General features: G+C 49.4%; 13 protein-coding genes across 13 annotated transcripts; 7 read left to right on the forward strand and 6 right to left on the reverse strand.

The window, feature by feature from the left end:
• Positions 1–446: 446 nt before the first annotated feature.
• On the reverse strand, positions 447–1,100 carry N7471_004440 (cornichon family protein; the record flags this gene model as incomplete). The annotated part of the gene is made up of 4 exons (XM_057277159.1): positions 447–539; positions 599–665; positions 741–896; positions 997–1,100. The coding sequence occupies 4 exons, from the start codon at positions 1,098–1,100 to the stop codon at positions 447–449; spliced, it is 420 nt and encodes a 139-aa protein (XP_057136769.1).
• Positions 1,101–1,967: 867 nt separating this feature from the next.
• On the reverse strand, positions 1,968–5,298 carry N7471_004441 (putative ATP-dependent permease ADP1; the record flags this gene model as incomplete). Its single annotated transcript, XM_057277160.1, has 2 exons — positions 1,968–2,204; positions 2,257–5,298. 2 exons carry the CDS (start codon positions 5,296–5,298, stop codon positions 1,968–1,970), a joined length of 3,279 nt encoding a protein of 1,092 aa, XP_057136770.1.
• Positions 5,299–6,197: 899 nt separating this feature from the next.
• N7471_004442 (uncharacterized protein) lies at positions 6,198–7,895 on the forward strand. Its single transcript, XM_057277161.1, has 3 exons — positions 6,198–6,362; positions 6,448–6,911; positions 6,981–7,895. The coding sequence occupies exons 1-3, from the start codon at positions 6,330–6,332 to the stop codon at positions 7,708–7,710; spliced, it is 1,227 nt and encodes a 408-aa protein (XP_057136771.1). The 5' UTR covers positions 6,198–6,329; the 3' UTR covers positions 7,711–7,895.
• A 414-nt stretch (positions 7,896–8,309) lies between these two features.
• On the forward strand, positions 8,310–10,392 carry N7471_004443 (uncharacterized protein; the record flags this gene model as incomplete). The annotated part of the gene is made up of 3 exons (XM_057277162.1): positions 8,310–8,331; positions 8,391–9,175; positions 9,229–10,392. 3 exons carry the CDS (start codon positions 8,310–8,312, stop codon positions 10,390–10,392), a joined length of 1,971 nt encoding a protein of 656 aa, XP_057136772.1.
• A 997-nt stretch (positions 10,393–11,389) lies between these two features.
• Positions 11,390–12,425, reverse strand: N7471_004444 (aldo/keto reductase family protein; the record flags this gene model as incomplete). Its single annotated transcript, XM_057277163.1, has 2 exons — positions 11,390–12,079; positions 12,135–12,425. 2 exons carry the CDS (start codon positions 12,423–12,425, stop codon positions 11,390–11,392), a joined length of 981 nt encoding a protein of 326 aa, XP_057136773.1.
• Positions 12,426–13,219: 794 nt separating this feature from the next.
• Positions 13,220–14,432, forward strand: N7471_004445 (hydroxyacyl-thioester dehydratase HTD2). The gene is made up of 2 exons (XM_057277164.1): positions 13,220–13,857; positions 13,918–14,432. The coding sequence occupies exons 1-2, from the start codon at positions 13,259–13,261 to the stop codon at positions 14,399–14,401; spliced, it is 1,083 nt and encodes a 360-aa protein (XP_057136774.1). The 5' UTR covers positions 13,220–13,258; the 3' UTR covers positions 14,402–14,432.
• Positions 14,433–14,972: 540 nt separating this feature from the next.
• Positions 14,973–17,204, forward strand: N7471_004446 (putative C6 transcription factor; the record flags this gene model as incomplete). The annotated part of the gene is made up of 5 exons (XM_057277165.1): positions 14,973–15,179; positions 15,246–15,456; positions 15,509–16,780; positions 16,835–17,007; positions 17,064–17,204. 5 exons carry the CDS (start codon positions 14,973–14,975, stop codon positions 17,202–17,204), a joined length of 2,004 nt encoding a protein of 667 aa, XP_057136775.1.
• Positions 17,205–17,582: 378 nt separating this feature from the next.
• On the forward strand, positions 17,583–18,365 carry N7471_004447 (ubiquinone-binding COQ10-like protein; the record flags this gene model as incomplete). The annotated part of the gene is made up of 1 exon (XM_057277166.1): positions 17,583–18,365. The coding sequence occupies one exon, from the start codon at positions 17,583–17,585 to the stop codon at positions 18,363–18,365; it is 783 nt and encodes a 260-aa protein (XP_057136776.1).
• Positions 18,366–18,639: 274 nt separating this feature from the next.
• sod4 (mitochondrial 37S ribosomal protein mS42) lies at positions 18,640–19,767 on the reverse strand (the record flags this gene model as incomplete). The annotated part of the gene is made up of 4 exons (XM_057277167.1): positions 18,640–19,170; positions 19,234–19,358; positions 19,472–19,652; positions 19,708–19,767. The coding sequence occupies 4 exons, from the start codon at positions 19,765–19,767 to the stop codon at positions 18,640–18,642; spliced, it is 897 nt and encodes a 298-aa protein (XP_057136777.1).
• A 623-nt stretch (positions 19,768–20,390) lies between these two features.
• On the forward strand, positions 20,391–21,659 carry N7471_004449 (uncharacterized protein; the record flags this gene model as incomplete). The annotated part of the gene is made up of 1 exon (XM_057277168.1): positions 20,391–21,659. One exon carries the CDS (start codon positions 20,391–20,393, stop codon positions 21,657–21,659), a length of 1,269 nt encoding a protein of 422 aa, XP_057136778.1.
• A 374-nt stretch (positions 21,660–22,033) lies between these two features.
• On the reverse strand, positions 22,034–23,872 carry PIG-S (GPI-anchored transamidase GPI17; the record flags this gene model as incomplete). Its single annotated transcript, XM_057277169.1, is given in 3 exon segments — positions 22,034–23,213; positions 23,231–23,505; positions 23,570–23,872. 3 exon segments carry the CDS (start codon positions 23,807–23,809, stop codon positions 22,034–22,036), a joined length of 1,695 nt encoding a protein of 564 aa, XP_057136779.1. The 5' UTR covers positions 23,810–23,872.
• A 381-nt stretch (positions 23,873–24,253) lies between these two features.
• On the reverse strand, positions 24,254–25,035 carry N7471_004451 (uncharacterized protein; the record flags this gene model as incomplete). Its single annotated transcript, XM_057277170.1, has 3 exons — positions 24,254–24,295; positions 24,361–24,604; positions 24,680–25,035. 3 exons carry the CDS (start codon positions 25,033–25,035, stop codon positions 24,254–24,256), a joined length of 642 nt encoding a protein of 213 aa, XP_057136780.1.
• Positions 25,036–25,445: 410 nt separating this feature from the next.
• On the forward strand, positions 25,446–27,015 carry N7471_004452 (hemolysin III family protein; the record flags this gene model as incomplete). Its single annotated transcript, XM_057277171.1, has 2 exons — positions 25,446–25,625; positions 25,690–27,015. 2 exons carry the CDS (start codon positions 25,446–25,448, stop codon positions 27,013–27,015), a joined length of 1,506 nt encoding a protein of 501 aa, XP_057136781.1.
• Positions 27,016–27,769: the final 754 nt, after the last annotated feature.

The following is a 27,769-nucleotide window of genomic DNA, read 5'->3' on the forward strand; positions in this document are numbered from 1 at the left end:
CAGGCCGAAAGACACAGCAAGATCAACACAGAATAAGAATTAAAAACAAATCAAATGATAACAAAAGAGCACATACACCACCGCGAGTCAATCATACAGTGTCTCGAATCAACCCAGCTCACATCCCCAGCTCGAGACACTCCAAAGGAAATATCTATAACTTCTGATTGCTGTAGTCCTACAGCAAATATCTCAAGGCTGAAAGAATTCGTTGCTCATCCGTAGTAATGGCCGCCGAAAAGATAAGGAACCACATCGATATACCGATTTATATGGTATAGCGGCCGTCCTGGAACTGTGGTCATATTCGAGGGTTGCGTGACAGGCCGGAAATAACGCCCAGATAATACTGACCCAAGAACTCATGACAACAGCTCATGGACAGACGGCTCCTTGATCTAGCCGGGACGACCATGATTCATCGCATATTCGGTCTTTTCACGCAGTCAGTGGCCCTCATCACGGATCAGGGCAACAATCATGCTGTAGAGGTAGAAGAAGAACATAAGGAGGTGGAAGCCAAGCTTGATGAAGGATTCCTAAATACGAATCGAGTCAGTCACTGCGCTGCAGGTTGCAACCTAGAAACCAAACTGACCTTCTTGTGCACGTTCAACTTGCGGAAAATCTCGGTCGCATCCAAAAGGTGCTGGTTCTCGTAGATCCTATATTTTCGAAAACGACTCGGTTAGCCTTATGCTGAAGAGGGCTTGCGACTACTCGGGGAGCTTCCAACGTACTTCTTGGCGTTGAACAACACAAGGGGCAGGTTCAGCACGATGGCGAGCCAGTACCCGTTGATCACGAAGAGGAAGGTCAGGAACGCGTGGACAGCGGCTTCGGGGATGATGTAGGCGTTAAGGCGGTTGCACAGGTCGATAGGGTTGATGTAATCGCTGGAGTAAAAAAAAAAGGAGAAGTGTCAGCTTGTATTCGGCAGTATAGTATGTGTGGACCCAAAGCAGTTGCTTGGGACATATGACTGGAAAGACTCACCATTCGAGATCACTGTACATAATAGTGAAGAACACCTGGAGGAAGAGGTTGACGGCGTTGATCAACACCGACAACAGGTAAAGCCATGCTTCGCCGGACATCATTGCGAATTTGACGTTGCGTCAAGTATAATTGGCACAGTATTTCAATTGCTAAACAGAGAATATGAGTAAACAGTCTGCGACAAAAGTGGTTGAGGTCAAGGTGGATTGAAGAGGCCGCAATTGGAGATGTTTGTGGGGTTCTGCGGCCCAAGGAAGACAGAGGAATCACACAGAGTCCTCTCCGAAGAGGGGTCAAAGCTCACTCACAAATAAAAAGCTAAATGCACTCAAGCTGTTGGAGGTGAAAAAGAACAAACTGGGCAGAGATGAGGTGGGATCGAAAGAGGGAGTTTCGATTAGCGAACTGCGGCCGAACCTGAACGGGTCGGCGGTGTCGGGAGGGCTGGTCATCATTAGCGCAGCCCGCAAACGGGGCTGGTAACGTACCTGTACTCCGAAGTACTCGATGAGAAACAGATTCAAGGTGTCAGACTCGAAAAAAATTGTTTGACTATTGGTTGGTAAGTGAGTTCATTTGCCCAGGTTGACACAAGAGACCTTGGAAGGTTTGTAGAATGATGACGTTGACACGTGCCTCGTGTAGGTACATGGGAGGTACGTGTCTGGACTAACTAACTAGATGTACCCAACTTTAATGTTGTTTTTTTGAAAACAAGAACGGATCGTTAGGATTACCCATCTTGTCTTGTCTATATACATACTGACAAACTATAGACCGCAGCATACGGACTTCCATGCGTTTTTAGAGGATCTTCAATGCTCTTCAATCCTCATCGTAATGACCGTAACACACGAAACAGCCTCCGACAAGGACAAGGACCAAGGCAAACCCGAGGCAAAACACCGGGTCAATGGAAACGCTGTTGATGATATCATACCAGTGTATAGTAACAGAAAATAACTAGCTCATCGCTTCTCCACAAGTAGGAAATGCATTGCACTGTATGCAATGATGATGAAGGCCCCAGAAATGACGGCCAGCCCAATAACATCGCTCCAATAGGCTTGGGTATCAAAGCCAAATGCACTTAAAATAGAGGCACCGGGAACTTCAATATCCAAACCATACTTGTGATCAATCAAGGTGAGGAAAGTCACTTCATTGACGATCAAGGCCTCGAAGCCATAGTGGAAGATGGACAGCTAGTACTATTGTTAGTAGGGAAAACATCGTTTAAGTTATAGGGAAACTCACAGTCTGCAACCACAATGCTGACTTGGGGATCGCATCGTGATTCAGCAGGAGACCGGCGAAGAGCAAGCTGAAAAGCATCACCAAACTGCCGATAAGATTGGCGACTCCGCCATCCCGGAAAATAATGCCGATGAAGAGACAAATGTTGGCTGCCGCAAGATTGAAAAGGACCAGAACCAGCAAAAAGCGGAAGAATTCAGGCCATGCCGGAATCAGACCCGTCATGGGGTACACGATGATGCCCATGATTATGGGAGGAATGAGCCTCAAAGGAACGATATCAAACACGACCTTGGACGCAAAGTATGTGATCGGATGATAGTAACCATTGGCACGCTCGCGAACAAACAAAAGCCGCTCCGTGGAGAACACGTTGAGACTAGTTAAAGTGCTGAAACCAAACAGAGCCAAGATGAAGAAGAAGAGACCAAGACGATTCTGGAAGCCTCTGATATCATCAGTGAGGCCATAGAAGAGGTATCCAGATAAGACCGCAAGAAGGATGGCAATTGCGTAATGGGTGAGCATCAGCATCGGGTTTCGATAAAGATTACGCCATGTCCGCTGAGACAGAATCATGAACTGCCGCACCAGACCAACTCGAGCATAGCCCTTAGACTGTATCACAGTATCCGACAATATGGGCGAATTTGGTGAACCATTCACAGCCTGGGCATTCTGAACGGCGTTTAAAATCTCATCATGCACAAAATGGCAAACGTCAGATTCCGCGTAGCTGGCCACGAGAATGTCGAGATCACTTTGTCCAGGCGCCGGAGGAGGTAGCTGATCGGGATCATCAAGGATTTGCGGAGGAACATTGCCCTGTTGACGAGAAAGACGCAGCCATTGTTGATGATTTTCAGCTACATCCAAGGTAGCACTCTCGTCATCTGTCTTTGGCGTAATTGGGCGCTCAGTATGTTGCTTTCGGGAGTAAAGTTGGCGATCTTGTTGCTGTTTCAGAGATACCCGGCGTTTGTTTTTGGGTCTCCAGGTCGCCTCTGCGCCACTTGAGTTGTCTTCAATGCTCTGGATCGACGCGCTGGTGACGGACTTAACGGCTCTGAGACTGCTTGATGCTGTCTTAGGTGGACCAGTGCGCCCACCCACAGACGATTCTACTTCGTCTGTATATGATGAATGTGCGCCACCGGCGTGCATTGTAAGATCAACAAGGTAATCTGCAATGTTAAATCCCGGCGGACAGGAATAGCCCACACGGTCGAAATACTGCTGACATGATGAGAAAGGACCAGAATAGACAGTGCGTCCTTCAGCAAGAAGGATGAGTCGGTCAAAGAGAGCAACAATGTTCGAGCGAGGCTGGTGGATGGTGAAGATAACAGTGCGGTTGTATGTCTTAGCCAGCGTCACCAGACACTCAACCACGTTGAATGCGTTATAGGCATCCAATCCACTGGTGGGTTCATCCAGGAACAGGATACTAGGGCTGGTAACCAGCTCACAAGCAATTCCGACTCGGCGCTTCTCTCCACCGGAAATGCCACGACCATTGCCTTCTTCCGAGCCAATCAATTGATCCTTGATGTGATAGATCCCAAGTTGCTTTTCGACCTCCAGGACTCTTTGCTCTTTAGCTGCCCGGCTCATGTCCCGGGGAAGTCTGAGTAGGGCGCTTGTCAAGATGGTCTCATGGACTGTCAAGGTGGCAAGCATTGTGTCTTCTTGGTCGACAAAGCCAACCATGGATCTGAAGTCACTGTCATCAATTTGCTCGCCATTGACATAGAAGTCTCCATTCACTGAGCCACGCTTGTTCTTTCGTGCCAGGATATCAAGGAATGAGGTTTTTCCAGCACCAGATGCTCCCATAATGGCTGTAATCTGGCCTGGTATAGAGGCACCTTGAATGCCAGAGAGAATCTCTTTTCCATTTAGTGTGTACGAAACATTGTCCCAGTACAGAGCCGCGGGGCGATAGTCTGCCAGGAGTTTGGCAGCTTCATCGTCCGAGTCATCCGAGAGAGACAGGCGAAGATAACTGCGGCGCGCAGCACGATGGGACAGATACCAAACGAGCAGAATGACAGCAACCACGAATAATGAACTTCCCGCGATGACGCCGGCAATGAGTGGAGTGTTGATTTTCTTCACGGGGCGCTCGTATCCCGGTTCATCGGTCTTGTACATGCACTCTCCTGAATCGCATGACAAGAAGATGCTGGGATCACCGAAGACGCCCGCAATCAATCCATTCATTTGAGGCTCAGAGAAAACGCTCTTGGTCCCCTCCAGGGTCGATTTAGTATCGAAAGTAGCCGGACCCTTGATCAGTTGGTCAAGGAAATCGCTCAGATCGATGGACCCGTTCTCACCACAGAGGAAACGGCCCGGAATACATTTGCACTGAAGGTGCTCACACTTGTAGTGAGTTGTATTGGAGCTGTAGTCTGTTTCCATGTTCCATTCGCAAGTGTCCAGACCGCAATAGAATGACTCCTTCTGGTCGACCCAAAATTGGAAGCTACATGTTTCATCCTCGGCTTTGCAGGAGAAAGTCACTTGGGGCTTGCGGCCGTCGAGCTGTTTCAAGATCGCACGGTTGGTCACATCACAAATTTGAAAGTTCTCCTTGACCGTGACACCTTGCTTATGACAAACGCCCCCTTGATCTTCTGGCATCATCGCGTTGCAGGCATTATCCGAGTCGCAGACATTGCAGTTGATGCCTTTCCAGCCATCCTTGCATTGACAGGTATTGGAATCACGCTGGGGTCGATTCAAATCGTCGGCCAACGAACCGCATAGGGGAACGGAGCAGTCATCGCCTCCAAATCCGGGGGGACATGAGCATTTGCCGTTGAAGTTGTTGCAATCCGCAAAATGAGTGCAGTTATAGTTGTCTAGCTGGCAGTTGAAGCAAGCCGGACACTCGGGGCATCCGGATGGCCGATCATCGAAGAGTGAATAGGATTGCGTAGCGAGGTTTGCGTCGGAAAATTCGCTCCATGCTGCTGCAGATCCCAGTAGGGGAGTTAATGTGAGAAGCGAAAGAGATGCTGCGCCAGTCAAGCGCATCTTGTGGGAAGGATGGCAGGAGCGTGTCCTAGTACGCAGCGATACCAACAACTGAGGAAAGGATGCGGGGCGAACCGCCGAATTGATCAAATTAGAAAATCAAACCGAAGGATATAGTTGAAGTAAAAGATAGAGACAAGGAGGCAACGTTGAAGGTTGAGAAGCAGAAAGCGGAGAGGGTGAGATTGGCCCCCAGCCGATGACGCGGGCGGAGAAGCAAGAGGCTGGGCTGCTGCATGGGCGTCAGGAACCCGCAGATGACCCGGACAATCTTATGCTATGCAAGGTTGACTTCGATCATCTTCATTCTACAACAACATTAACTACATAGATAATTTATGGATTCCAAGCTTCCTACGAATGACAATGTTTCTTCTTTCCCACTTCTGTATGGCTGCCCAGGTGGTTCTGCCTTCAATGCGGGGAAACACGTGATCCCATGGGGATAGTCGACCAATTTAGCGACGGACAACGAAAAGAACCATGTCTAGAATATAGTAGTTGTCCTTTGCTACAATTTATTTGCAAACTTGCTTTAATTAACCCGTTTATGAACAGTGGTAGCAGACCTCAAATCATCGGAGCAGCAACGCCGTCATCTCATCAAAATCTTCCACTTTGGATTGCCGTTGTAATACCGTACTATAAAAACAGCATCAAAACATGACACTGAAAAGACACTTGAAAAGACACCAGAAAATTGCGTCAAGAATTTTATCACTAATGATGTCACATACCTACCCGTGGACCTAGGTAGGTAGAATGCTGGTAAAAAGTCCTCAAATGCCATGCCTTATTATTTTACTTGAATATATGGTACAACCCCAACATATTAATCTTACCTAGAATCGTATTGGGGACGCGATTCATCACGTGATAGTACAAACATAGCCAAAGATCTCATAGGTAAAAGCGGCGGTAGCATGACGAGAGACCCAAGTCATTACTCATTCAGCTGAACCTTGGAACGTCCCTGATCAAAGATATTTGATCGTGGCTACTTCGCTCGGTAATTCTCACTGTTCTTAGCTATGGTGAAGATTGAGGCCTTCGCGGTTGAACAGGTACCTCCCCGCATTACCCCATGACTCGGTGGTATTTGTCTGTTCCTTGTGTCGTTATAAATATCCATTGCTAACCAGCCTGCAGTGGATGGACAAGTATGAGACCACCGCCAAATATAATACTGCCGAGACCTGCTGCGCATCCATCTCCGTCGACGATCTCCGCGCGCTCTCCGATGACAAGGATTCCAACCCTTTAGCCGAGCTTCAATCCACCAAACTTACGTATGGGGCGATCCGTGGCTCCGATAAGCTACGAAATACATTATCGAATCTGTACTCGGCGAGGGCACCAACGCAGTTGCCGAAGGATAATATATTGATCACCGCTGGCGCAATTCAAGCGAACTTCTTGCTGCTATATACGTTGGTTGGTCCGGGAGACCATGTCATCTGCCATTATCCAACATATCAGCAACTGTTCTCTGTCCCTGCATCAGTGGGGGCCGAAGTCAGCCTATGGAAGTCTAAAGAGGCTGATGGATGGGAGCTGGACATTGAAGAGCTGAAAGGTCTTATCCGGCCCAACACGAAGTTGATCATCATAAAGTATGTCTGACTCTTGTCACATTCATATACGGCGTGCTTTTTTTTTCCTGACTATCATGCTCGTCATAGTAACCCGCAAAACCCAACTGGAGCCATCATCCCGCGCCAGACTCTCGAGCAATTGGTCGATATTGCCCGCGAGAAATCCATCATCATCCACTCCGATGAGGTCTATCGCCCGCTTTTCCACAACATCAGTCCCGCAGACCCGCGATTCCCACCTACACTTCTTTCCATGGGATACGAACGCACCGTGGTGACAGGATCTGTTTCCAAAGCCTATAGCTTGGCGGGTTTGCGGGTCGGCTGGGTTGCGTCGCGGGATAGTTCTATCATCGAATCTCTTGCTAATGCGCGCGATTATACAACTATCTCGGTCGGGCAAATTGACGAAGCAATTGCCAGTTTTGCGTTAGCACCGGATTGTATCCACAATCTTCTGAAGCGAAATATCGATCTGGCCCGGACTAATCTCTCTATTCTAGAGAAGTTCATCGATGCTCATCGCTGGGCGTGTGAGTGGGTTAAGCCGCAAGCCGGTACCACTGCATTTGTGCGCTTCAACAAGATGGGAAAACCCGTAGACGATGTCGCTTTCTGCGAGATGCTTCAGGAACGGACCGGTGTGATGCTTGTCCCGGGAAGCCTTTGCTTCGGAGTAGGAGAAGACTTCAACGGTTATGTTCGCATTGGGTATGTCAATGAAACCGAGGTCCTGGAGCGGGGCTTGGATGCATTGGGTAAGTTCATGGAAGATGAGTATGAGGATGTCCCAGTGAAGAAGTCCTTGCAAAAGTGATATGCTACCCTATGGAACTTGGCTGTCAAAACAGTCGACAAGGGTCTCAACGTGACATGCAAACTAGTACATATACATATAGTACAGCCTTACTCTCCGAGTAAAAAGTGCGGGGTGGCGATCGGTCTAAATAAGCCGAGCCCATGTGTCTACAGAAGAACCAGAAAATTGTTAGAATTAGCACCTGAATGCTATAAGACGAAGTATCAAATCATTATGGGAAAGAGACAACTGTAGTATAACGCTAAATTCCAAGGTTGCGTGGCGAGTACGCGTTGCACAATGTTGCCTGTCGTCAGGGGATCGGCACACCCCACCCGTGCCGAGGCATGTTTCGACCTCTTCCTATTTCAATCTCACGGATACATCGGATAAAGCCAACCAATATTGCCCAGGTTCTTCCGAGGTTTTGATCAGTCATTCGCTAATAAAAGGCAGAAAAGCCGAGGTGTCAAGGAGCTCCTATAACACGCTCTTTGTTCTTTCTCTCAGAGCTACATACAAAGCTGTGATACAAGAGGCGATCTCATCCTCTACCCAAATATCATACTCTTTGACCATACTCACTTGGGCTTGATCCTTGAATCTTCTTGGTCATAATGCCGCTGCCATCTTTGCCCGGTAGGTTATGACCCACGGTTGGACTGGATGAAAGGCTAACAAGCGGTACCTTTGCGCAGATATTCCCTTGAGTCTTGCACTCCCTGCCGCGGCAACCACACTTGCATATCTCAATGCAAGATGGTCGCTCTCCTACGATTTGAAACTCATCAAGGGAATGTTGAAGATGTCCGCGAAGTCCCGCATCGCCGAGCGTGGCGACCGCTTGAACCTCTTCTACACACTTGAAGCCTATGCACTCGATCCAAAAACTGCCGACAACGATTTTATTGTGTATAATGGACGAACAACGACATTCCACGAAGCATACCTCACGGTTCTTCGCTACGGAGCGTGGTTCAAGAACGTCCACGGCATCAAGCGCAAGGAGATTGTCGCGATCGACTTCATGAACTCTTCCACCTTTATCTTCATGATGCTGGGACTTTGGAGTATTGGAGCAGTCCCTGCATTTATCAACTACAACTTGTCTGGCAAGCCGCTCACTCACTCTATTCGAACGTCCACCGCGAGACTTTTGATCGTTGACGAAGAAGTTCGTCACTGCTTCCCGGCGGAGCAGGAGAATATTTTGACATCCCCGACCTTCCGTGATGGCAAGGGACCGGTTGAGATCGTGTTCCATACCCAGGAGGTGGAAGCCCAGATTTTGGGGATGGAGCCTACGCGAGAGGATGACAAGGCCCGCAGTGGCTTGATCCCTCGCGATATGGCCATTTTGATTTACACAAGTGGCACCACCGGGCTTCCCAAACCCGCTATTATCAGTTGGAAGAAGTGCTGGTCTGGTAGTTTGTTCGTCAAAGATTGGCTGAACATTACTTCCTCTGACAGATTCTTCACGGTAAGGTCTACCAAATTTACAAATGTTACTGTTCAAGCTAACCTCTTGACTAGTGCATGCCTCTTTATCATAGTTCTGCTTCGGTGCTTGGGTTTATAACTTGCTTGATGGGTGGAGCCACCCTGATCATTGGCCGCCGGTTCTCTGCGCGCAACTTCATCAAGGAGGCTCGCGAGAACGACGCGACAATTATCCAATATGTGGGCGAGACGCTACGTTATCTATTGGGCGTAGCACCTGAAATTGACCCGGTCACCGGCGAGGACCTCGACAAGAAGCACAATATCCGCCTGGCGTTTGGAAATGGACTGCGTCCCGACATCTGGAACCGCTTCAAGGAGCGCTTTAACATCCCCACAATCGCCGAGTTCTACGCCGCTACCGAAGGTACCGCGGGCTCATGGAACATTTCTTCGAACGACTTCTCCGCGGGTGCCATCGGCCGAAACGGTGCTTTGGGAAATATTATCCTTGGTCGTGGCTCTGCCATTGTGGACATTGATCACGAGACCCAGGAACCGTGGCGTGACCCCAAGACTGGTCTCTGCAAGAATGTCCCTCGGGGTGATCCCGGTGAGTTGCTGTTCGCCATCGATGCAGCGGATCCCACTGCCAATTTCCAGGGGTACTTCGGAAACAAGAAGGCGACAGAAGGCAAGATTATCCGCGATGTACTCAAGAAGGGCGATGCCTATTTCCGGACCGGTGACATGATTCGATGGGACAAAGACGGCCGCTGGTTCTTCTCGGATCGACTGGGTGATACCTTCCGGTGGAAGAGCGAGAATGTATCGACTAGCGAAGTATCTGAGGTTCTCGGCTCGCATTCTGAAGTGCACGAAGCCAATGTTTACGGCGTGGCTCTTCCTAATCATGATGGCCGTGCAGGATGTGCAGCCATCCTCTTCAACCAGCAGATAGCAGGCGGTGAACTCTCTGATTCCGCACTGGAGCCCTCGCGCGAGGTGCTTGATGCTTTGGCTGCACACACTCTCAAGAATCTGCCCCGTTTTGCGGCTCCACTGTTCTTGCGCATTACGCCTGTGACGCAGTCAACCGGTAACAACAAGCAACAAAAGCATGTTCTCCGTACTGAAGGCGTCGATCCAGCTCTTGTATCGAAGAAGGACCGACTGTACTGGCTTCAGGGTAATACCTATATCCCCTTTGGACAGAGGGACTGGGAACGGTTGACTGGTGGTCAGGTTCGACTTTGATTCGTCTGCTTTCCTTTGACTCATCTCGGTTTTGTGTGTCTCCTTTGACTCGCCCTATTCTATCTCTATCTCTTTTTTCGGTCTTATGGCCTCATCCCTACCTCCTTTGCCTTAAGATACCCTCGACAGCCTCAATTCAACAATTTATATACGCCCATTGGGGTTGGCCTAATATCACTGGAATAAAGTTTACACGTAGGACATACTATAGATAATTATATAGAGGCCTTAATAATGAGTATAGGTAATTTCCTGATACTCTCTTCTCCCGAGGTAGTCTCCCGAGGTCCCGATGTCACCCAAGAAGCTTAGTATGCCATGACGTGAATGCCCAGGAAATATTATATACATAGTATGTCAGGGTGGAATACCTTAAATAATGAGGAAGGAACTGTCGCAAGGCAAGAGCATCCCTGGGTTTCTCCCTGGGGAAGGAACGATACAAAAAAGTGAGCATAAATAGAAGAATCAGTTCAGACATAGCAACCCCCAACCCCCATAGCTCAGATGGGAAGCGCTCCGGGCAGGGCGATGTTAGGTTGCGAGTTCGAATCACAGCTGGGCCAGGTTGAATTGAGTTACGGGCTGACGACAGGGAGTACACCAACCCCACCTTGAAAAGGGGGCTCCCTGATGCCTCAGAGTTACACTGAGCGAGGCGCGTCCTAGACAATGAGGAAACTGTCCCTAGAGACCAGCTGTGTGAAGGACCTATTGGGGCCACGGTTTTTTTCCTCATTCGGGATCCTGTGAAGCTATTCACACCTTTGACCCACCATGGCCCCACTATAGCCCCACCCCCAACTTAACTTCTTTCAAGCTTCTTCGCGCTTTTCTTTTTAATATTTCTATGACATGCTCTGGTATTTTGATGAAAAGTCGTGGATTTATTTTTCTTTCAAAGTAACTAGATACCTTCTAGGTTCATTACAAATGCTTTCTCTCACCTGCCCTGGTCTGCAATTTCCTTCTCTTGGCGTTCCTCTCTCTCTAGACTTCAGACAACCTTATCATTCTGGGGGAAACTGTTGAAGGTGTCCAAAGGCGAATCAGCCTCGACAATCTTCCACACTTGCTCAATCTGTGCTGCAATTTCCGCACTGAGAGGACCCTTGCTCAACGCATCAAGCGTCTGATTGAGCTGCTCAACATTACGCGAGCCAACAATTACAGCATCTCCGAATTCTTCTTTGAGAGCGGAATTATGTGCCGCCCACCGATATGCCAATTCAGCCTTGGAGATACCAGACTCCTTGGAGATCGTCTCCCATTGTTCCAAGCCCTTCAGCATGCTCGGCTTATTGAAAAGTGCATTGTAGATTCCACCAAGTTGCGTGTTTGGATCCCATCGACCCTGGCCGCCGGCGACCAACGTCGCGACATCCTTGGTCAGGAATCCTCCTGCGATGGGAGAATAAGCATAGAAGGAGATGTTATGCTTCCGCAGCGTGGGGAAGATCTCTTTTTCTCCTCGGCGTGCAACGGCTGAATAGTTTCCCTGGTAGACACTTGGCACGACATAGTTCTTTTCGCGGCAGATGCGGACCACCTCTTCGACCTCCTCGGCCAGATAGTTGGACAGCCCAAAACGCTTGAACTTTCCAGCCTGGTATGCAGAGTTGATGCCAGCCAGCAGGTCTTCCAGTGAGCTCCTGCGTTCGGGGGCATGCATGTAGTAGACATCGAGCTAGAAATGATATCAGGGATTGTGTCTTTACTGTCTCGGATTATGAGAAGCTCACCTCATCGGTTTGAAGAAGAGCCAAACTCTCGTTCAAGGTTGTAACAAAAGACTCTGGGGTGGAAGGCTCAGGTCCAAACCCGCCGGGGTATTTCGAATCAATGGTAAAGCGGGAATCGGCATGAAGTTTTCCCAATAGCTCCTCAGAATTATTGTAGAGCTTGGCAGTATCGATGGTTTTGATGCCTTTGGCTTGCAGAACGTCAAGGACCTCGTTGATGGATTCGAGAGTCGGGTATGAGACTTCGTCCATGATTGAGCCTCCGCCCCAGATAATTTTGATGCTAGCCATGATAGATGGTTGTTGAAGAATGAGGAGATGAAAAATGAGGAGATGGGAAATATGAATGAAAACAACAAGGACAGTTGGGTATTTATATTCTACATTTCAAGGCCCTTTATCTTGGGGAGGTTTATAATCAAAAATTTTATAATCAAAAGCGTCATCCATACAAGTACATGTCAATGGATCTACATTTCTGCCAACCCGTGTCTCTAGTGGATTATCAATCATGGCATCACTTTAGCGCTGCGATCCACATCCATCACTTTCCATGTACTCGGAGTTCCGAGCTCTTAATTTACTTTGGAATAGGTCTCTTGATTGGATGTATATTACAGCTAAGGTAGAACTCAACATTAAACACCCGTCCTATAATCAAATTCAACAACGGCAAAGACTCGGGGCAAGTGCTATTCCTGATAAAGACACCTAAAAAACACCTAAAAAACACCTAAAAAAAGAATCGGAGTGTTATCTCACATATAGCCGGATCCCTAATATCCCCTTTAGCTAGATAAATTAGATTATTAAAGCCCTACGTCGTTAAGGACAGAGGCCGCATACGCGGCCAACCACTCTTGTAGTTGTTATAAAAGGTAAGGAATTGTGTCACTTAGCAAATCAAGATCAAATCACGACTGTCATCTACTCAAAATTAGAAAGGAAAATAGTATGTAAACGAGTTAATCCAATATCATCCATTCTGCAAGGTCAAGTATAAAGCCGACTTGGGAGTATATCGGCTTCCCCGCATGCATTTGGAGATCCCCGCTGCGTTTCTATTTTCACCTTTCACCTTTTGCTTTTTCTGCTTTTGTTTTTACCATTCTCCCAAACACATCATGTCTTCAAGTTTATCATTACTCACACACCTTCGCCCGCGCGTACTGGCGCGAACCCGACCGGGTGCAATTCGCAATTTCACCATGTCTCAGCGTCTCCGCTCAGATGCTTCCTCGGTAGCTTCGGCCTTCTTGTCGCGCTTCCAATCCCTGGGGCCACAAACCCGTACGCAAACCATAGATGCAAACCAGCTCCAGCTTCTCACCCTCACACTCAATCGCCCGACTCTCTTCCCCGGTGCGCCCTCCCTGTCCAATGGCGCCTCCGCCCCGCAATCCACAGTACCCGTCCCGCCGGGCTACCACCTCGCATATTTCACACCCGCATTCTTGGAAAGTGAACTTGGGCCCGATGGAACCGACGCGTCATACAATCCTGACGTGCCCTTCACACGGCGCATGTGGGCAGGCGGCGAGGTGCTGTGGCCCCGTGTTGATGGGAAACCCAATCTGTTACGGGTAGGACAGCAGGTGCAGGAGACAACGCGGGTACTCAGTGCGGAGTCCAAGGTTGTGAAAAAGACCGGCGAGGACATGATTGTTGTTGGAATCGAGAAAGAATTCGCCAATGAGCACGGCGTGTCAATTATTGACCGACGGTTCGGCTTCCCTTTTCAAAGATGTCGCAGACCAAAATACTGACAACAACATTCATATAGTAATTGGGTGTTCCGTAAAGCTTTACCCGTTCCGTCTGCATCGACACCATCCAGCGCCCCTCCCTCGTCTCCAACGTCCCATATTGCGACCCCTAATCCTACCTCGTCCGTCATCTCCACCGAGGGCAACACCCATACGCGAACCCTGGTGCAAACACCTGTGACACTCTTCCGCTTCTCTGCCCTAACTTTCAACCCTCATAAGATCCACTACTCACTGCCCTGGGCGCGGGATGTAGAAGGACACAAGGATATTGTAGTACATGGTCCGTTGAATTTGATCTCCATTCTGGATCTTTGGCGCGACACTCGCCAGAATGTCACGGATCCTACCTCGGTTGTTCCTGAGCGAATCTCTTACCGGGCAACGAGTCCATTATATGCCGGGGATGAGTATCGGATTGTGCTTGAGGAGGGCGAGGGAACAAAGGTGCAGATTATTGGACCCGGAGGAGTAGTCGCCATGAAGGCTGAGATCCACTGAATATAAACTGCACAAATAGACCCAATATAAAACTGTGATGGTTGTAGTCTGCAGTCTGTGAGGGTTCCAAGGTTATTACTGATAGAATCGAAGTAGAATCGAAGTACATAAAGCTCTGTTTACGGGTGCGGGGCGTGTAGATCCCCCCCGGGCTTGGGAGTCCACTTCTTTTTCCTTTTCTACATGGAATGTTCTTAGTTCCTGGGCATCATCCTCATCATTTGTTGATCGCAATAACCATAATATCCATAAATAGTAATGGACGAACCTCTGGACCCTGCGGCGGGGATATCCGCCCCCAAAAAGAGAACACGAGTGCAATTTTCGTGCACGGCGTGCAGGTATCGAAAGTAAGCCAAAGCATGACGTGCATACCTAGCATATCTGCAGCTACTGATCGACTACGTATAGATTGAAATGCTGCCGCAACCACCCTTGTGGTAATTGCAAGAAGCGAGGAGAGGCCATATCATGCACCTATGTCGGGCGCGGGCCACGAGGCAAAGCCCAACATGGGCGCTCAAGCCCGACTCTAGTCCAAGACCGCTTACACCATCTAGAAAACCTGGTGATGTCTCTTGCACAGAAGCAGAGGTCTGATCCCGATATAGATTTCAATGCGGTGCAATCAGAGAATCGAGACGCTAGCGCGACGCGTTCACAAGGCAGTTCTGATCGTGACGCTGTGTTGACTCCGGTTGACACGGGCACGCTGGTCGTCAAAAATGAGGGAACTAGTTATATTGACAGTGCACATTGGCGCGCTATTCTGGAAGAGGTCCGTCCTGATTTGGTCATTGCTGCGCTTTGAGAACATTGTGCTGACGGGTTCTCAAATCCGAAGATTAATGGCGTGAAAGAATATCTAGATGAGGATGGAGAAAATTCCGACGATGAAAGCGTCAAGATTGACCCGTACGATGACTCGTCACCAGTTCTGCTGCTTGGTCATGGCCGTCCGGTGAGCAAAGAGGAGGTGCTTATGGACATCCCTCCGCGGTCAATAACCGATCGCCTGGTCTCTCGATTCCTCAAGACGTCTGAACCGGCACGAGGTATGGTATTCTCAAGAAAAACAGTACGCACTGAGGACTGATAATCCAGCAGTGTCAATCCATGTTCCCACGTTCCAGAAAGAGTACGAGGAGTTCTGGCTATGCCCAGCAGATAAATCTTTTACTTGGATTTCGCTCTTATACTCGATCATGGCTTTGTCTGTCTCTCTATATCATCGAGGCTCAGAGCCGTTGCCTCCTACCATGGCGGACCCTACCAGGTCATGGGCCATATTCCGGAAAAGGTCCTCGCAGTGTCTTATCCAAGCAAACTACATCACTCCAGGGCGATACAAAGGAGAAGCACTATTCTTTTACTCACTCACCGAGTTCTACCGGACCCAGGATGCGCAGATTGGAATGTCCTATTTGCTCGGGATGACTATTCGCCTGACTATGCGCATGGGTTATCATCGTGATCCGCGTCATTACCCAATGCTATCTCCCTTGGATGGGGAAATGCGCCGGCGTCTCTGGGCCTTGCTCGTTCAACTCGACACTTTAATCTCATTTCAAGTTGGCGTCCCTCGAACAATTCAGCCTTGGCAATATGACACAGAGTTGCCCTCTAACTTGTTGGATACCGACTTCGACGATAATTCAGTGAAATTGCCACCCGGCAGGCCAAAGCATGAAGGAACAGATTGCTCGTACACGAGGGCCAAATCTCACATTATGAGCGTTTTTGGTCATATAACAGACCTAGCATTCTCTCGAGAGCACTCATCCTACGATGAGACCGTGGAAATTGACGGTCGCTTGGAGACTGCACATGATATGGTACCCTCCTTCTTGCAAATTCGACCAATGACGCAGTGTATCGCAGACCCAGCAGAATTGACCATGCGGCGCTTCGCCCTGGAGCTCCTGTATCAAACGGCACGTCTTGTGCTACATCGCCGGTATATCGCAGAGACCAATCCCAAATTTGCTTACTCGCGATCAGTCTGCCTGGCCGCAGCTCGGGACGCGCTTCGATACCACACAGAGGTCTGGACCGAGTTCATGCCCGGCGGTCAATTGTACGCAGAGCGGTACTTCCTCAACTCCCTCCAAAATTCCTTCTTGCTCTCGGCAATGATTCTTTGCCTTGAGATGTCCCAGGATACAGATCGTGGTGATGCTGCACGCCTCGAACCCCACGAACGCGCGGAGTTCTTGCTTCTTCTGGAAACTACCCATCACATATTCATGGAATCCAGTCACCAGTCTGTAGATACACAGCGAGCAGTGAATGCTTTGACTATCATGCTCAAACGGGTGAAGAAATGTGACTTTAAATATCCCAGTTCGACTGCTGGCCAATCAACAGCGCTCATGGATAGTAAGTATAAGTATAACTTTTCTCTTCTCAATATCGCGCTGATAAGGTTCCTAGATGATATCTCAACCCAATCCACTGGTACAGCAGCCTTTGATCAACAATACCAAACATACACATCCAATATTGGCGAATTGCAGTCCGCAATACCCAACCCCGGCCAGACGCCGTCATACAACTCCTTGGGGGTCATTGAAGACATGTTTGATATACCTGCTCAACTCGACTGGGTAAGAGCTCCAGCTATAGATGACTAGTACAGCCATAACTAATCCTTGATTCCTAGAACCTGTACGACAGTCATATCTCAGGGGTCGAAATGGCCACCAATAACAACTGGTACTCCGATGGTCCAACGACTCCGTACGATTTTGCCGCGTATCCTCCTGGGTTATCGCCGATGGATCATCAGAGCTACCAGCAATGACAATGGTGAATTTTATATATATCTTCGATGTTATGAACATACCTGTTTCTCTTGTACATCATTGATTAAAAATCTCGAGATACTACGCACAAAGGCGCTTACAATGTTGAAGCACATCAATTAATAAACGAGACCTAAGAACACTCATGTTATCAATACACACATATCATAGAGCTATGGATTTATCTAAGGGGAAAAAAGGCAGCGAAGTATAAAATCTATTAACCAAATCCAGAGTATGCACCTGGGCACTAAATATATGCAATCTTGCCGAGGCGGCTGCCGATCCCGCTCCGCGGAACCAGACCGGTTTTCTTGTCTGCCAGGAACCACCACACTCGAAGAACCAACCTGTATTTTTTAATACCACCCTTCTCAATGCAAGCCCTCCGCACCTTGCGACTTCCAAGTCGCGCAACCCTACCCTCCCAGCGCCAGCATGTGTCCCACCAATTCAAGACAAGCACGAGGACAATAATTACAACACAACGACCAAGTCTGCACCGAAATCTACTCCCAACCAATGGCACCAAAACTACTACCCGAGCATTTGGCCTTCCCGACCTATCCTCCTTCCTCCCCAACAGCAACAATAACAACAACAACTCCCCGCACCGCGTCCTAACCGCCACCCGCAACCTTCCCTACAACCCAACCCTGCTATACAAAGTGATCTCTTCTGTCGAAGCCTACAGCCAATTCCTCCCCTTCCTCACCGCCTCGACTGTGACAGCGCGGGATCCGGAAACAGGGTACCCAACACAAGCGTTCCTGACAGTTGGCTACGGCCCGCTCAGCGAGACGTTCACGTCGCGCGTGATCTGCGACGTAGAGAAGCTGACTGTGGAGGCTAAGAGCGGGGCCAACTATGGTAAAGAGGGGCAGGCTGGTAAGAGCTCTTCTTCGTCCGGGCTGAGCGGGTTCCTCCCCGGCGCAAATGAGGGCCTCTTCGAGTACCTAGTTACGAAGTGGGAGCTGGTACCGGTTTCGCCTGCTGGGACGCAGGGTGGGCCGTTGACTAAGGTCAATTTGGAGGTGCGGTTTGAGTTTCGTTCGCAGATGCATGCTACTCTTATGAGTGCTGTTGAGGGGCAGATGGCTGGGGTTATGATTGAGGCTTTTGAGAAGCGGATACGGGAGGTTGAGGGTAAAGGGCAATAGAAGTGTCAATTTGTAGATTGGGTTGTATATTAATAGAGTTTGGTATCTGGGCATAAATTGCATGTATGACAACTACATGAGACTACTTGTTAGACTTGCATCTCGAATCTAGACGGCAGAAGGGAAATAGAGAGCATCGCCAATTGGATTCTATTGGATGGATCGCTGTACATGCTCAATCAGAAGCCTGTGACAATGAGCAATGGAGACCAAAAAAAAATAAAACATGATAGTATATAATACAGATTATCCAGACACAGAAATGATTTTCAACTTAAAGCATGCTCATACTCCGATGACGGTTGATGGAGCTGCGCGAGTTCTTCATCGAGCCCACAGCATTGTAGTTGTCGAAAACCACATCCCAGTTAATCCGATCCCACCAGCGCTCGAGGTACTCGTCCTTGCCGGCAATACCGTAGTCCATCATCCACGCGTGCTCCCAGGTGTTAACACAGAGAATGGGCTGCACATCGACGGCGCCGGGCGCGAGGTTCTTCTGGTTCTGGGAGTGGGCGCCCATCGAGCCGGCGAACTGGTTGCCCAGCTGGGTCTCCGGGGTGTGGGTGGCCATGTCGACGGGTTGCCGCCGGGAGTGGGCGGCCGGGTAGGGTGAGCCAGCACTGTAGGTGCAGAAGATGTGCATCATGCCTTCGCGCTCGAGGTTCTTGGCGAGCCACACGAATCCGGGGCCGAACATTGAGCTTGCTGTGGCCAGGAAATCCAACTTCAGGGACTCGACGGAGGAACAGGTGTCGACGATGTCCTTGGCGAACTTTTCGGGGACGGTGGTGGCTGTGGGGGACTATATTGAGCATGCAAGTCAGGATTGAATGTCATATATGAAGGGGTTAGCGTCGTTACTAACCAGGCAGTTGAAGAAAAAGTGGTTGTTGTGGGCCATTGAAGCATAGTTGAACACCGAGGCCATCTCCGGACGCTTGGAGTATTTGACCAGCAATTCTCCTGGTTTGGCATCTGCGTCCACGGTATCTATTGAGTTCGAATGTTAGATTCGTCTTCCAATGTGCCATATCATTCAATTATCCAATTGGGGCCGAATTGGATCAATGTATCGTTCCACAGGGTCGGAGTGTCGGCCTCACCTTGTGTCAACAAATTGAGTTTGTTAACGAGGAGAGTCTGGTATTGGGTCCAGGAGAAGTCGAACGCCTCAGGCGACAGGAACTCCGGGACACCATTCTCCTTATAGAAGGCGTCGTGCTGCAATTGGGGAATGCGATGGATAGCCCGAGTCTGGAAGCGTGAGAAGGCGGAGGTAGGTTTCTGGACAAAACGCGGTCAGTCAAGACGGATTGGCGACGGAGGAAGTGAGTCTCACTGGGGAGAAAGAGGAGGCTGCGCGCAAAGCGCTTTGCGGCCTGGCGAATCGGTTGAACATGACGAGCGGCGCTGTGAATGGTCGGGTTAATCGTACAGAGCTTCGATGTCGAAGAATTTCCCTCCCGACGTTCTGCCCGATCGGGACTAGTGTGGTTATGTAAGACCACTGACCCAACAGCCAATAACATCGTCCAAATCTACTTCATCTCTAAGCGCCTTGTACTCTTCTGCACCCTTTGGCATTCATCCAATCCTCGTTCTGCAATTACCTGGTCCGATGGGGTCATGTAACAAAGATTTGATTTAGCGCCCATATTGTTGCCATTTTAATCATGCCGCTCACCCTGAAACAGCCCGGTGGCTATTTTAGGACTGCGGCGCTTCCAAGTACTCTTTGTCTACAGGATGGCAGTGCCCAAGTGCCTTTCAAGAATGCCATATCCTGGTTCTTTGACTGATTTTTGTTTCAGACAGAAGTCAATGCCTTTGTCTGTTAGCTCTTTCCAATCTATCTCTGTCAAGGTTCCCTCCAGTGTTGGTCTTTCTACTTACGACCTGGCTTGCGTTATACGTGAAGATACTGTCAAGGGCGCTATCAGTCTACATCTTTCGGCGAAAATCTTTTGGATTTGATCGTCAGTGACACTTCTATCTTTCTCGGCCTACACACGTACCGCCAGTATGACGAGGTCAACTGCCAGACGGCCATCCGTTCTGCTTCTCTTGACGCTAATGGCCAGTATCCGGCCAGGACAAGCATATAACTCTTTCGATCTTCTCTCAAGAAGCTCAGATGCGTGTCCCTCCTCATTCACTCGCTGCGGCAGCACGAAACTCCCAAATGATTTCTGCTGTCCTTCAGACTCCACCTGCATCAGCCTAGACCAGGGCAGCTCCTCCATCTGCTGTCCCGCTGGTCAAGACTGTGACTACATCTCGCCGATTACATGTGATATACAGCAGCAGAATGTTACCGTATACCCCGAGAGTGTCATCAAGACAACCCGTCTGGGCGACAGCCTTCCCAAATGCGGCAATGCGTGCTGCCCGTTTGGCTACACCTGTCAAGGGGACAATACTTGTTCCCTGAACCAAAAAACCTCCACAACTGCAACAGCATCTGTATCTAGCTCCTCTACCAACACGGCATCATCATCTGCATCCAGCGCCTCTACCAACACAGCATCATCATCGACAACGGCTGCAAGCTCAGCAACCCCCCAGGCAACCATCACACCCGTGCCATCTCCCTCATCCGACAAGTCCGCAAACACCACGACATGCGCAGAACTATCAAAATCATGTCCCTCCTTCCCAGCTGGAGCCATAGCAGCAGGCTTCTTCCCAGGTGCGGTCTTTGGTGCAGTCGCCGTCCTCTTAATAACTCTATGTTTCCGACCTGCCCGAAAAGACGAATATGAGATACAAGAAGGCAAAACCGGACCTAATTGGTCCCAACGCTCTTCTTCCGGCGCAATATTGTGCATCTCAAACCCCATACCCCAAGACGATACCTCCTACCGCACAGACTTCCTCCGAAGCCCACCGCGAGCCAAGCGCTCTTCTCTAGGAGGACGCTCCATGATCCACCGCACCGGCAGCAGAGTGCGGAGTCTATTCTCTGGTTATCCAAGACAAAACCCCCGACTAGACAAAGATGTGCCGCCTATCCCTATGCCAAACCCTATGCATCCGGCTCCGTTTACTCCGCCACGACAGCGCCAGCCGAGTACGGAGAGTATCAAGGTGTATTCACCGCCTGAGTCGTCGTTTTCGCAGTCTCGGAATTTTCTGGGGCCTGAGCCGTACCCTGGTAATGCTGCTAGGCCGGATACTCTGTTTAGCGACCTGATACGGGTTGTTGAGCCGCCTCATGGTGGCAAGCCGAAGGCACCTTATCCGACTAATGATGATTCTCGGGAAAATCCGTTCAGGGATCCTACGCGTTGATAATTGAGGGATCTGAGCGTACGTCAGGTCAGGCTGAGCTGTGCGCTCAGTCGTCTTGGGTTAGACATTTGGTTGTTCTGGCATATTGACCGTGTACCAAGATATCCATAGTTATTTGTTTTGTTTTCACTTTGTTTCGAGGGTTGGGTTTCACCTGTTTAGATACCTGATTAATTCTCCACCTAATTCAAATATTGTGTATTGCTTTATGTGCAAGATCAACCTACTGGATATATGCCTAGAAAGGGGAGTCATATCTATCTGGGTAGATAGTAAATTAGGACGCCCATAGATGGATACTCAGAAGGGAGGATAGTTTCAATGGGTGTATAAATAACTCCTAGAATACATGAATATCGAGAGGTTTTATTACTCTACGATGCTGCCCCCTTCGCCTTGCGTCGAGCCGCAATTCTCTTGAGCTCTTTGAGCAACCCAACAAGAAGAGGGACGCCAATTGGTCCCAGAAGGGGCAGATAAACCGCCACCTTATGCTCATCTGGGAAATATACCTGACCCACCATGCTCTTTTCGAAGAAGCTGCGCTCAGCTTCTGTCTCCGCGACTCGGGCGCTGGCAAGCGCAGCGCCGAAACGACCCTCTCGCAAGTGAGCACAGGATGCACCCAAATGAGAGAGAGTGGTGGAGACCGAAGTAGCCACGGTTGCCGGGATAGGGATGGAGGGTAAAGACTCAGTGAGACGGGCAAGCGAGCCCATTGTTGATGAGGCGGAGAGCAACAAGCTGGCCGCGCGAATGCGGATAGATGTCTGGAGACGGAGTGGGAGGCAGGCGGGGGTGCTTGGAGTACCGAGGAGGGTGAGGAGTTGATGAGAGAAGGTCATGAATGCAGGACCTAAAGAGTCCTGGGAAAGATGGGCAGGATTGGACGGGCCACCCTGGTTATCGGTATGGGAAAGCGGCGGGTTAAGGAGGAACACTCCGCCCCATTGGGGGATCATCCAACTAGAAGCATGGTTCTCCTTGATAATGAGTGGAGACTGCGAGGGGTCTGGGACATAGAGGATGAAATTGATCGTCGGGCCACTGCCGATGCTGGGGTTCAGCGGCCACTCGGCAGCATTGACGAAGGCACTTAGATCTTCTTTCTTCAATGTCCATGCCGCCTCGGACTCATCATACTCAGGCTTTGGCGCAGTGGGTGCAAAGTTCGCATAGAGCTGTACTTGGGTGTCGACAGTGAAATTGCTGATAGGAGACAAGGCCTGCAGGAGCGGGGAGACATATTCGTGCACCGCAGCCTCAATGTCCCACGAGGAAGGTTCAGATCTGGGGGTAAACAGTGAGAAGGAGAGGTGGTAGGTTTCAGCATATTTCATCGATCGGCGCAGTCTTCGGTCGATCTCTTCGGCGAGTTGTGGTGAGGTCGAATCAAGCCCAGCAGTATTTCCAGACAAGATGTGCGCTATAGTAGCCTTCTCCTCACTATACAATCGCTGAAGCTCCGCCGCAATGAAAGTGGAGAGGGGGAATTGGAGGAGGAAGGTACAGGGACCTGGCTCGGCGGGTAGAAGATATCGAGCTGTGTCGTCGCTGCATGGAGCTCTGACCAAGGACCTGCTAGGCCATCCTGGGGCAGTAATCGGACAGTCAATGCAATATCCGCTGTCTCCTCTGCAGGATATTTGACACTTTCCGGGCTGTCTTTGCCGTTATGACCTGCTGCCGTGCTGCCGTTGGTCAACTTAAGCCGAAGGTGATGAGCTGCGAACTCGTTGAGATCATCGAGGGTATGCTGCGTGGTGCGGAGGAGGTGCTGGGCCTCGAAAGATTGCAGCGAAGGTGTCGCAAGGTGAATTTCCAAAGGGAAGACTGGCCGGCACGCCTGTCAAGACCATTATTAGCATCTATCAAGTCCCCAAATCCAAAGGCGATGTCGCAAGCCCTACCTTGCTATCAGCCCAATCCACCATCTCCTCGATTGGGAGAGACGCCCGGTAGATCGATGTTGTTTTCCACCATATCGGGAATCCAAGGAATATAATTACGGCCCAAAAGGCTGCTATCACTCGAAATCGCGTTTGGAGGGCGGCCGGGGTTTCTGGGGGTGGAGCGCGCTTGACGCTGGGTTGGTCGACTTGAGAGGCCGAAGCCTGAGGAGACTCCTGGTCTCCTGTTTTGGTCGTCATGGTCGGGACATGCTTTGTGCTCTAAATCAGAGCAACAAAGGAGCAAGTGTTTATCAAGTCGATTGTTGACTTGGGGAAGTTGATAGCCGGGCGGAGAAGCCAGGGACCACCTAGGCCGCACGGAGCAACACAGTTATCTATACGCCGTACACGGCATTGGACGGATACATTTCTTTGATCTAAACTTGTAGTTTCATGATCTCTTATTTAATTGATTTAGTGCTATCTTTATACTCTACGGCTCGAAGCTCCGGACTCGCATCCAATCTAACCTTTTTGAAAGAGAGACCAGAAGCAGAAATAGTCCCAAATGGGCTCAGGATGTCATTATCGACTCGAAATACTCTGAAATCACAAAAAAACAAGGGTATATGACCAGTAACGCCGATCCGATGTAGCAGCAAAAAGGCCAGGCCTCCACTGCTGTACTTCCACATGCAATGTCTAATATTCCTTCTCGAAGATCTTTTGAATCGGCTTAGCAGCCTAAATGTCATGAATCTTATTAGCAAACTCATCAATAGCAGACTTGGACAAGCGTAAGAACATACGTCAATGAACTTTTCGAGATCTTGGTCGAGGTTGGCAAGGTCATTCTTCCTTTTCTTGTTCTCTGCGATCAAGCCCTGCTTGCGCTTCAATAGCTCTTGCCGCGCTTGCTCCAGCTTCTCTCGTTCAACATGTTCGTGTTCGATACGGGCGATCATGAGGTCATGTTCGCTGGATTCGCGATGTTCGGGATGAAGCTCCAAAAATTCTCCGACCGGGATCAAAGGGAGGGATAGGTATTTGTGACTATTACAGCGAATATGTTAGTTCTTCGCCAAGGGGAAATGAGAGTGCTATGAGTAGGAAATCAGGTCCACGTACTCATAGGCCTCGCAAGCCGCAATTTCGCCTGTCAGATGCTTCTGTTCATAGTACAAGTTCTGGAGCTGAAGATGCAGCCGATCGATTTCTTGTCGAGCCTCTGCAGTTGAGTGCTTGGTGTCGCGCACGCGAAAGATGGCATCCCGATTCTGCCCGCGAAGTTGGGCCAACAGTGCGAATAGAAGTTTCTGTTGTTTGGATGCAGCTAAGGATAATTCTTGGAGCTTGGCGCCATCATTGGGCAGGGTTTCGGGGTTTAGTATGGTGAGAAGGTGCTGACACTGGACCAGAGTCTCAGCGCTAGTCTGAAGCACTGGTAAGAGGGACTCATCGGCGACAATTTCACTGATAGCCATGTTGTGTGAAGATCTAAAGATCCGATGAATAAGGTGGCGAGAGATCTAAAGCGGAAAAGAAAAGAGGTTGAGGCGGGATGGATCAATCAGGATGTACGGGGCCGCAATGTGCCCCGGGGATTTTGTGTGGTTGGGGTCTTCCAAGGTTGGCCCTTTTTTCCCCCAAGCGCCACTCTCATTTTACCGTCTTACCTTATACATTCCCCATTCCCCTCCTTTTTTTTTGGTACTTTTTAGTTCCTCTATGTGCCCCTCATTTCTTGTTTAAAGCTCGTTTCACCTCAAGGCTTTGTCTGAGTTCTTCTCCGCCTCCCGGTACTTCTCCGATACCCTTGCCTCTCCACGCTTATCGCCCATTCCCCGTATGGCGTTCGATTGAGGCTGGACGGACGAACTATCAACTACACCCCATGGCTTGCGGCACTTCTTCAATGGCAGTGGAGTCTTATCCCGAAGCAGAGGCATTTGCCTCTGCTACTCCGACCCCCGACGAGAATACCGGTATGCTCCGTGATCGGCGCCGACATTCGTTCCACGCTTCTAGAAAACTCTCGTGCGACTATCAAGATGCAGATGCAGTCTTTATCAGGGTATGTACATGCATTATTGGTGGGAAATATCTCCGGGTAACAATGTGTCTAATCAAAGTTCTAGGTCGAACTCTTCTTGTCCGAACTGGAACGTCGAATGCAATGGATCGAGCAATACCGGAAATCGCACATGGTACAGGTCGATGCCAGTTTGAAACGAGGCTATGCTACACTGGAAGCCGTGAGAGATCAATGCTCCCTCGCCTCGGGAGAGTTGATGGGAAGTGGCAAAAAGCGGGCTAAGATTCTGGTCGAAACCCTCGAGGGTCGATACAATGAAGCCCTGGTGACCAAGGAGACTTTGGAGCAAAAGGCGCAAGCCGGTGTGCGGTTAATGGAGTCGTTCTTGGTCGAACTGGAGAATAAAGTGCATGCGGTTCGCGATCGCGGCATCTACGGCACCATCGATGACGGGTGGAAAGCGATGGACTCGGGGTTGGTTCATGCCCGGGAAATCGTTGACGAGGGTATGGAACGTGCCCGCCGAACTCGTGATACTCTGCGAGATACTGTCGAAGAAGCTATCCGACTAGCGCAAGAGAAGCGATTGATTAACTACGATGAACTGCCTCATCCATGGCGCGTCAACCCGCACATCATCAATGGCTACCGATTCACCACTTCCAAGTTGGAATGTGTCTCGTCGGTCTTCGCTTATTCGAATGAAATGTTCAACATATGGTCCCATATGATTGGCCTCGTCATCGTCCTAGCCATCGCCTTTTACTTCTACCCGCTTCACACCAATTTCCACCTGAGCTCCAAGTCTGACGTCACAATCGCTGCCGTTTTCTTCTTTGCTGCATGCAAATGTCTAGTCTGCAGCACTATTTGGCATACTATGAACAGCATTGCTTCGCAGTCATTGATGGAACGATTCGCTTGTGTGGACTACACTGGAATCTCTATGCTGGTCGCTGCCTCGATTGTGACGACCGAATACACTGCTTTCTATTGCGAGCCCTTTTCCCGGTGGACATACATTCTGCTTACCATGTCACTGGGCATCGGTGGTATCATTCTACCGTGGCACCCAACCTTCAACCGCCACGATATGGCCTGGGCCCGCGTGGGCTTCTACGTGACCCTTGCACTCACTGGCTTCTCGCCCATAGCTCAGCTCACTTATACACGTGGCTTCTCATGGACCATGTATTTCTATGCACCAGTCGTGAAGAGTATCATGGTGTATTTCTTTGGTGCCCTTATTTACGCCTCCAAGATTCCCGAGCGCTGGAAGCCAGGTCTTTTCGATTACGTCGGTGGCAGTCACAATATCTGGCACTTGGCTGTCCTGGGCGGTATCTTATTCCACTACCACGCCATGCAGGACTTGTTTGCAGGAGCCTTCCAACGAGCCCAGGGCGAGTGTCCGAATATGAAGATATGAAAATACCTCCCAACATACTCCTACAAGTCTCTCTGCATTGACGATTGCTCTTTGCTTTTCGCTCATGGACAAATCTCATATGTTACATGGTTTCGCTTTTCAACATACAGCGATTAGACGTTTAGGCTCGCAGCTTCCTGCGGGCCACGACTTGCTATGGTCCCTTGCAATGAAACTTTCTATCTCTTTCTACGGGAGCTCTGTCTCGCCGTTGATGCCCATTTTCCCTGCATGGATGGAGTTCGTCTTGATTTTCTATGTCTTCTTCGATTCTTAGAGCATTGGCTTGTACATAAACTCCGGTGTCTCTCTTTTTCCCCTATTGACACCATTCAATCTTAGATTCAGGGTGTGCACAAATATTTTGGTTGTTCTGCATGTGCTTTTGAGACTCTTGCTGTACTTAGGAATCTACATCTTGTAGACTGCCGTTGTTTATATTGGCTAAAACAAACAAAGACTATGGTTTCTACATATTCCATGTTTCCCTTTCGTATATTATTCTCTAACATCAGCTGGGTCATCAATATGCTTAGTTCCAAGGTTGTCCTTCTGAATTATATACCTCACATCGTCTTTGTATATCGTTTATATGAATAGGTAGAGTTGACATTCTGCATCAACATCTTTTCTCTATGTGGTAGGCATTCCTTGACTCTATTTGCAAATTAAATGACATGATCTAATGTGTGTGTCGTACATTCGTAACGCCATCATGAAGGCATTGCCCTATATCAACAGCAATCTAAGCCAT

This window comes from Penicillium samsonianum (genome assembly GCF_028829775.1).
Source record: "Penicillium samsonianum strain IBT 33392 chromosome Unknown utg000003l_segment0_segment0, whole genome shotgun sequence".
Lineage (NCBI taxonomy): Eukaryota > Fungi > Ascomycota > Eurotiomycetes > Eurotiales > Aspergillaceae > Penicillium > Penicillium samsonianum.

What these genes read in the sequence shown, in the direction of transcription:
- N7471_004445 (XM_057277164.1), top strand. Translation starts at nt 13,259, where the DNA reads ATGTCTTCAAGTTTATCATTACTCACACACCTTCGCCCGCGCGTACTG. An exon ending in GTGTCAATTATTGACCGACG is followed by an intron (nt 13,858 to 13,917) that starts GTTCGGCTTCCC and finishes ACATTCATATAG; the next exon opens with TAATTGGGTGTTCCGTAAAG.
- N7471_004442 (XM_057277161.1), top strand. Translation starts at nt 6,330, where the DNA reads ATGGTGAAGATTGAGGCCTTCGCGGTTGAACAG. An exon ending in AGGCCTTCGCGGTTGAACAG is followed by an intron (nt 6,363 to 6,447) that starts GTACCTCCCCGC and finishes ACCAGCCTGCAG; the next exon opens with TGGATGGACAAGTATGAGAC. An exon ending in ACGAAGTTGATCATCATAAA is followed by an intron (nt 6,912 to 6,980) that starts GTATGTCTGACT and finishes TGCTCGTCATAG; the next exon opens with TAACCCGCAAAACCCAACTG.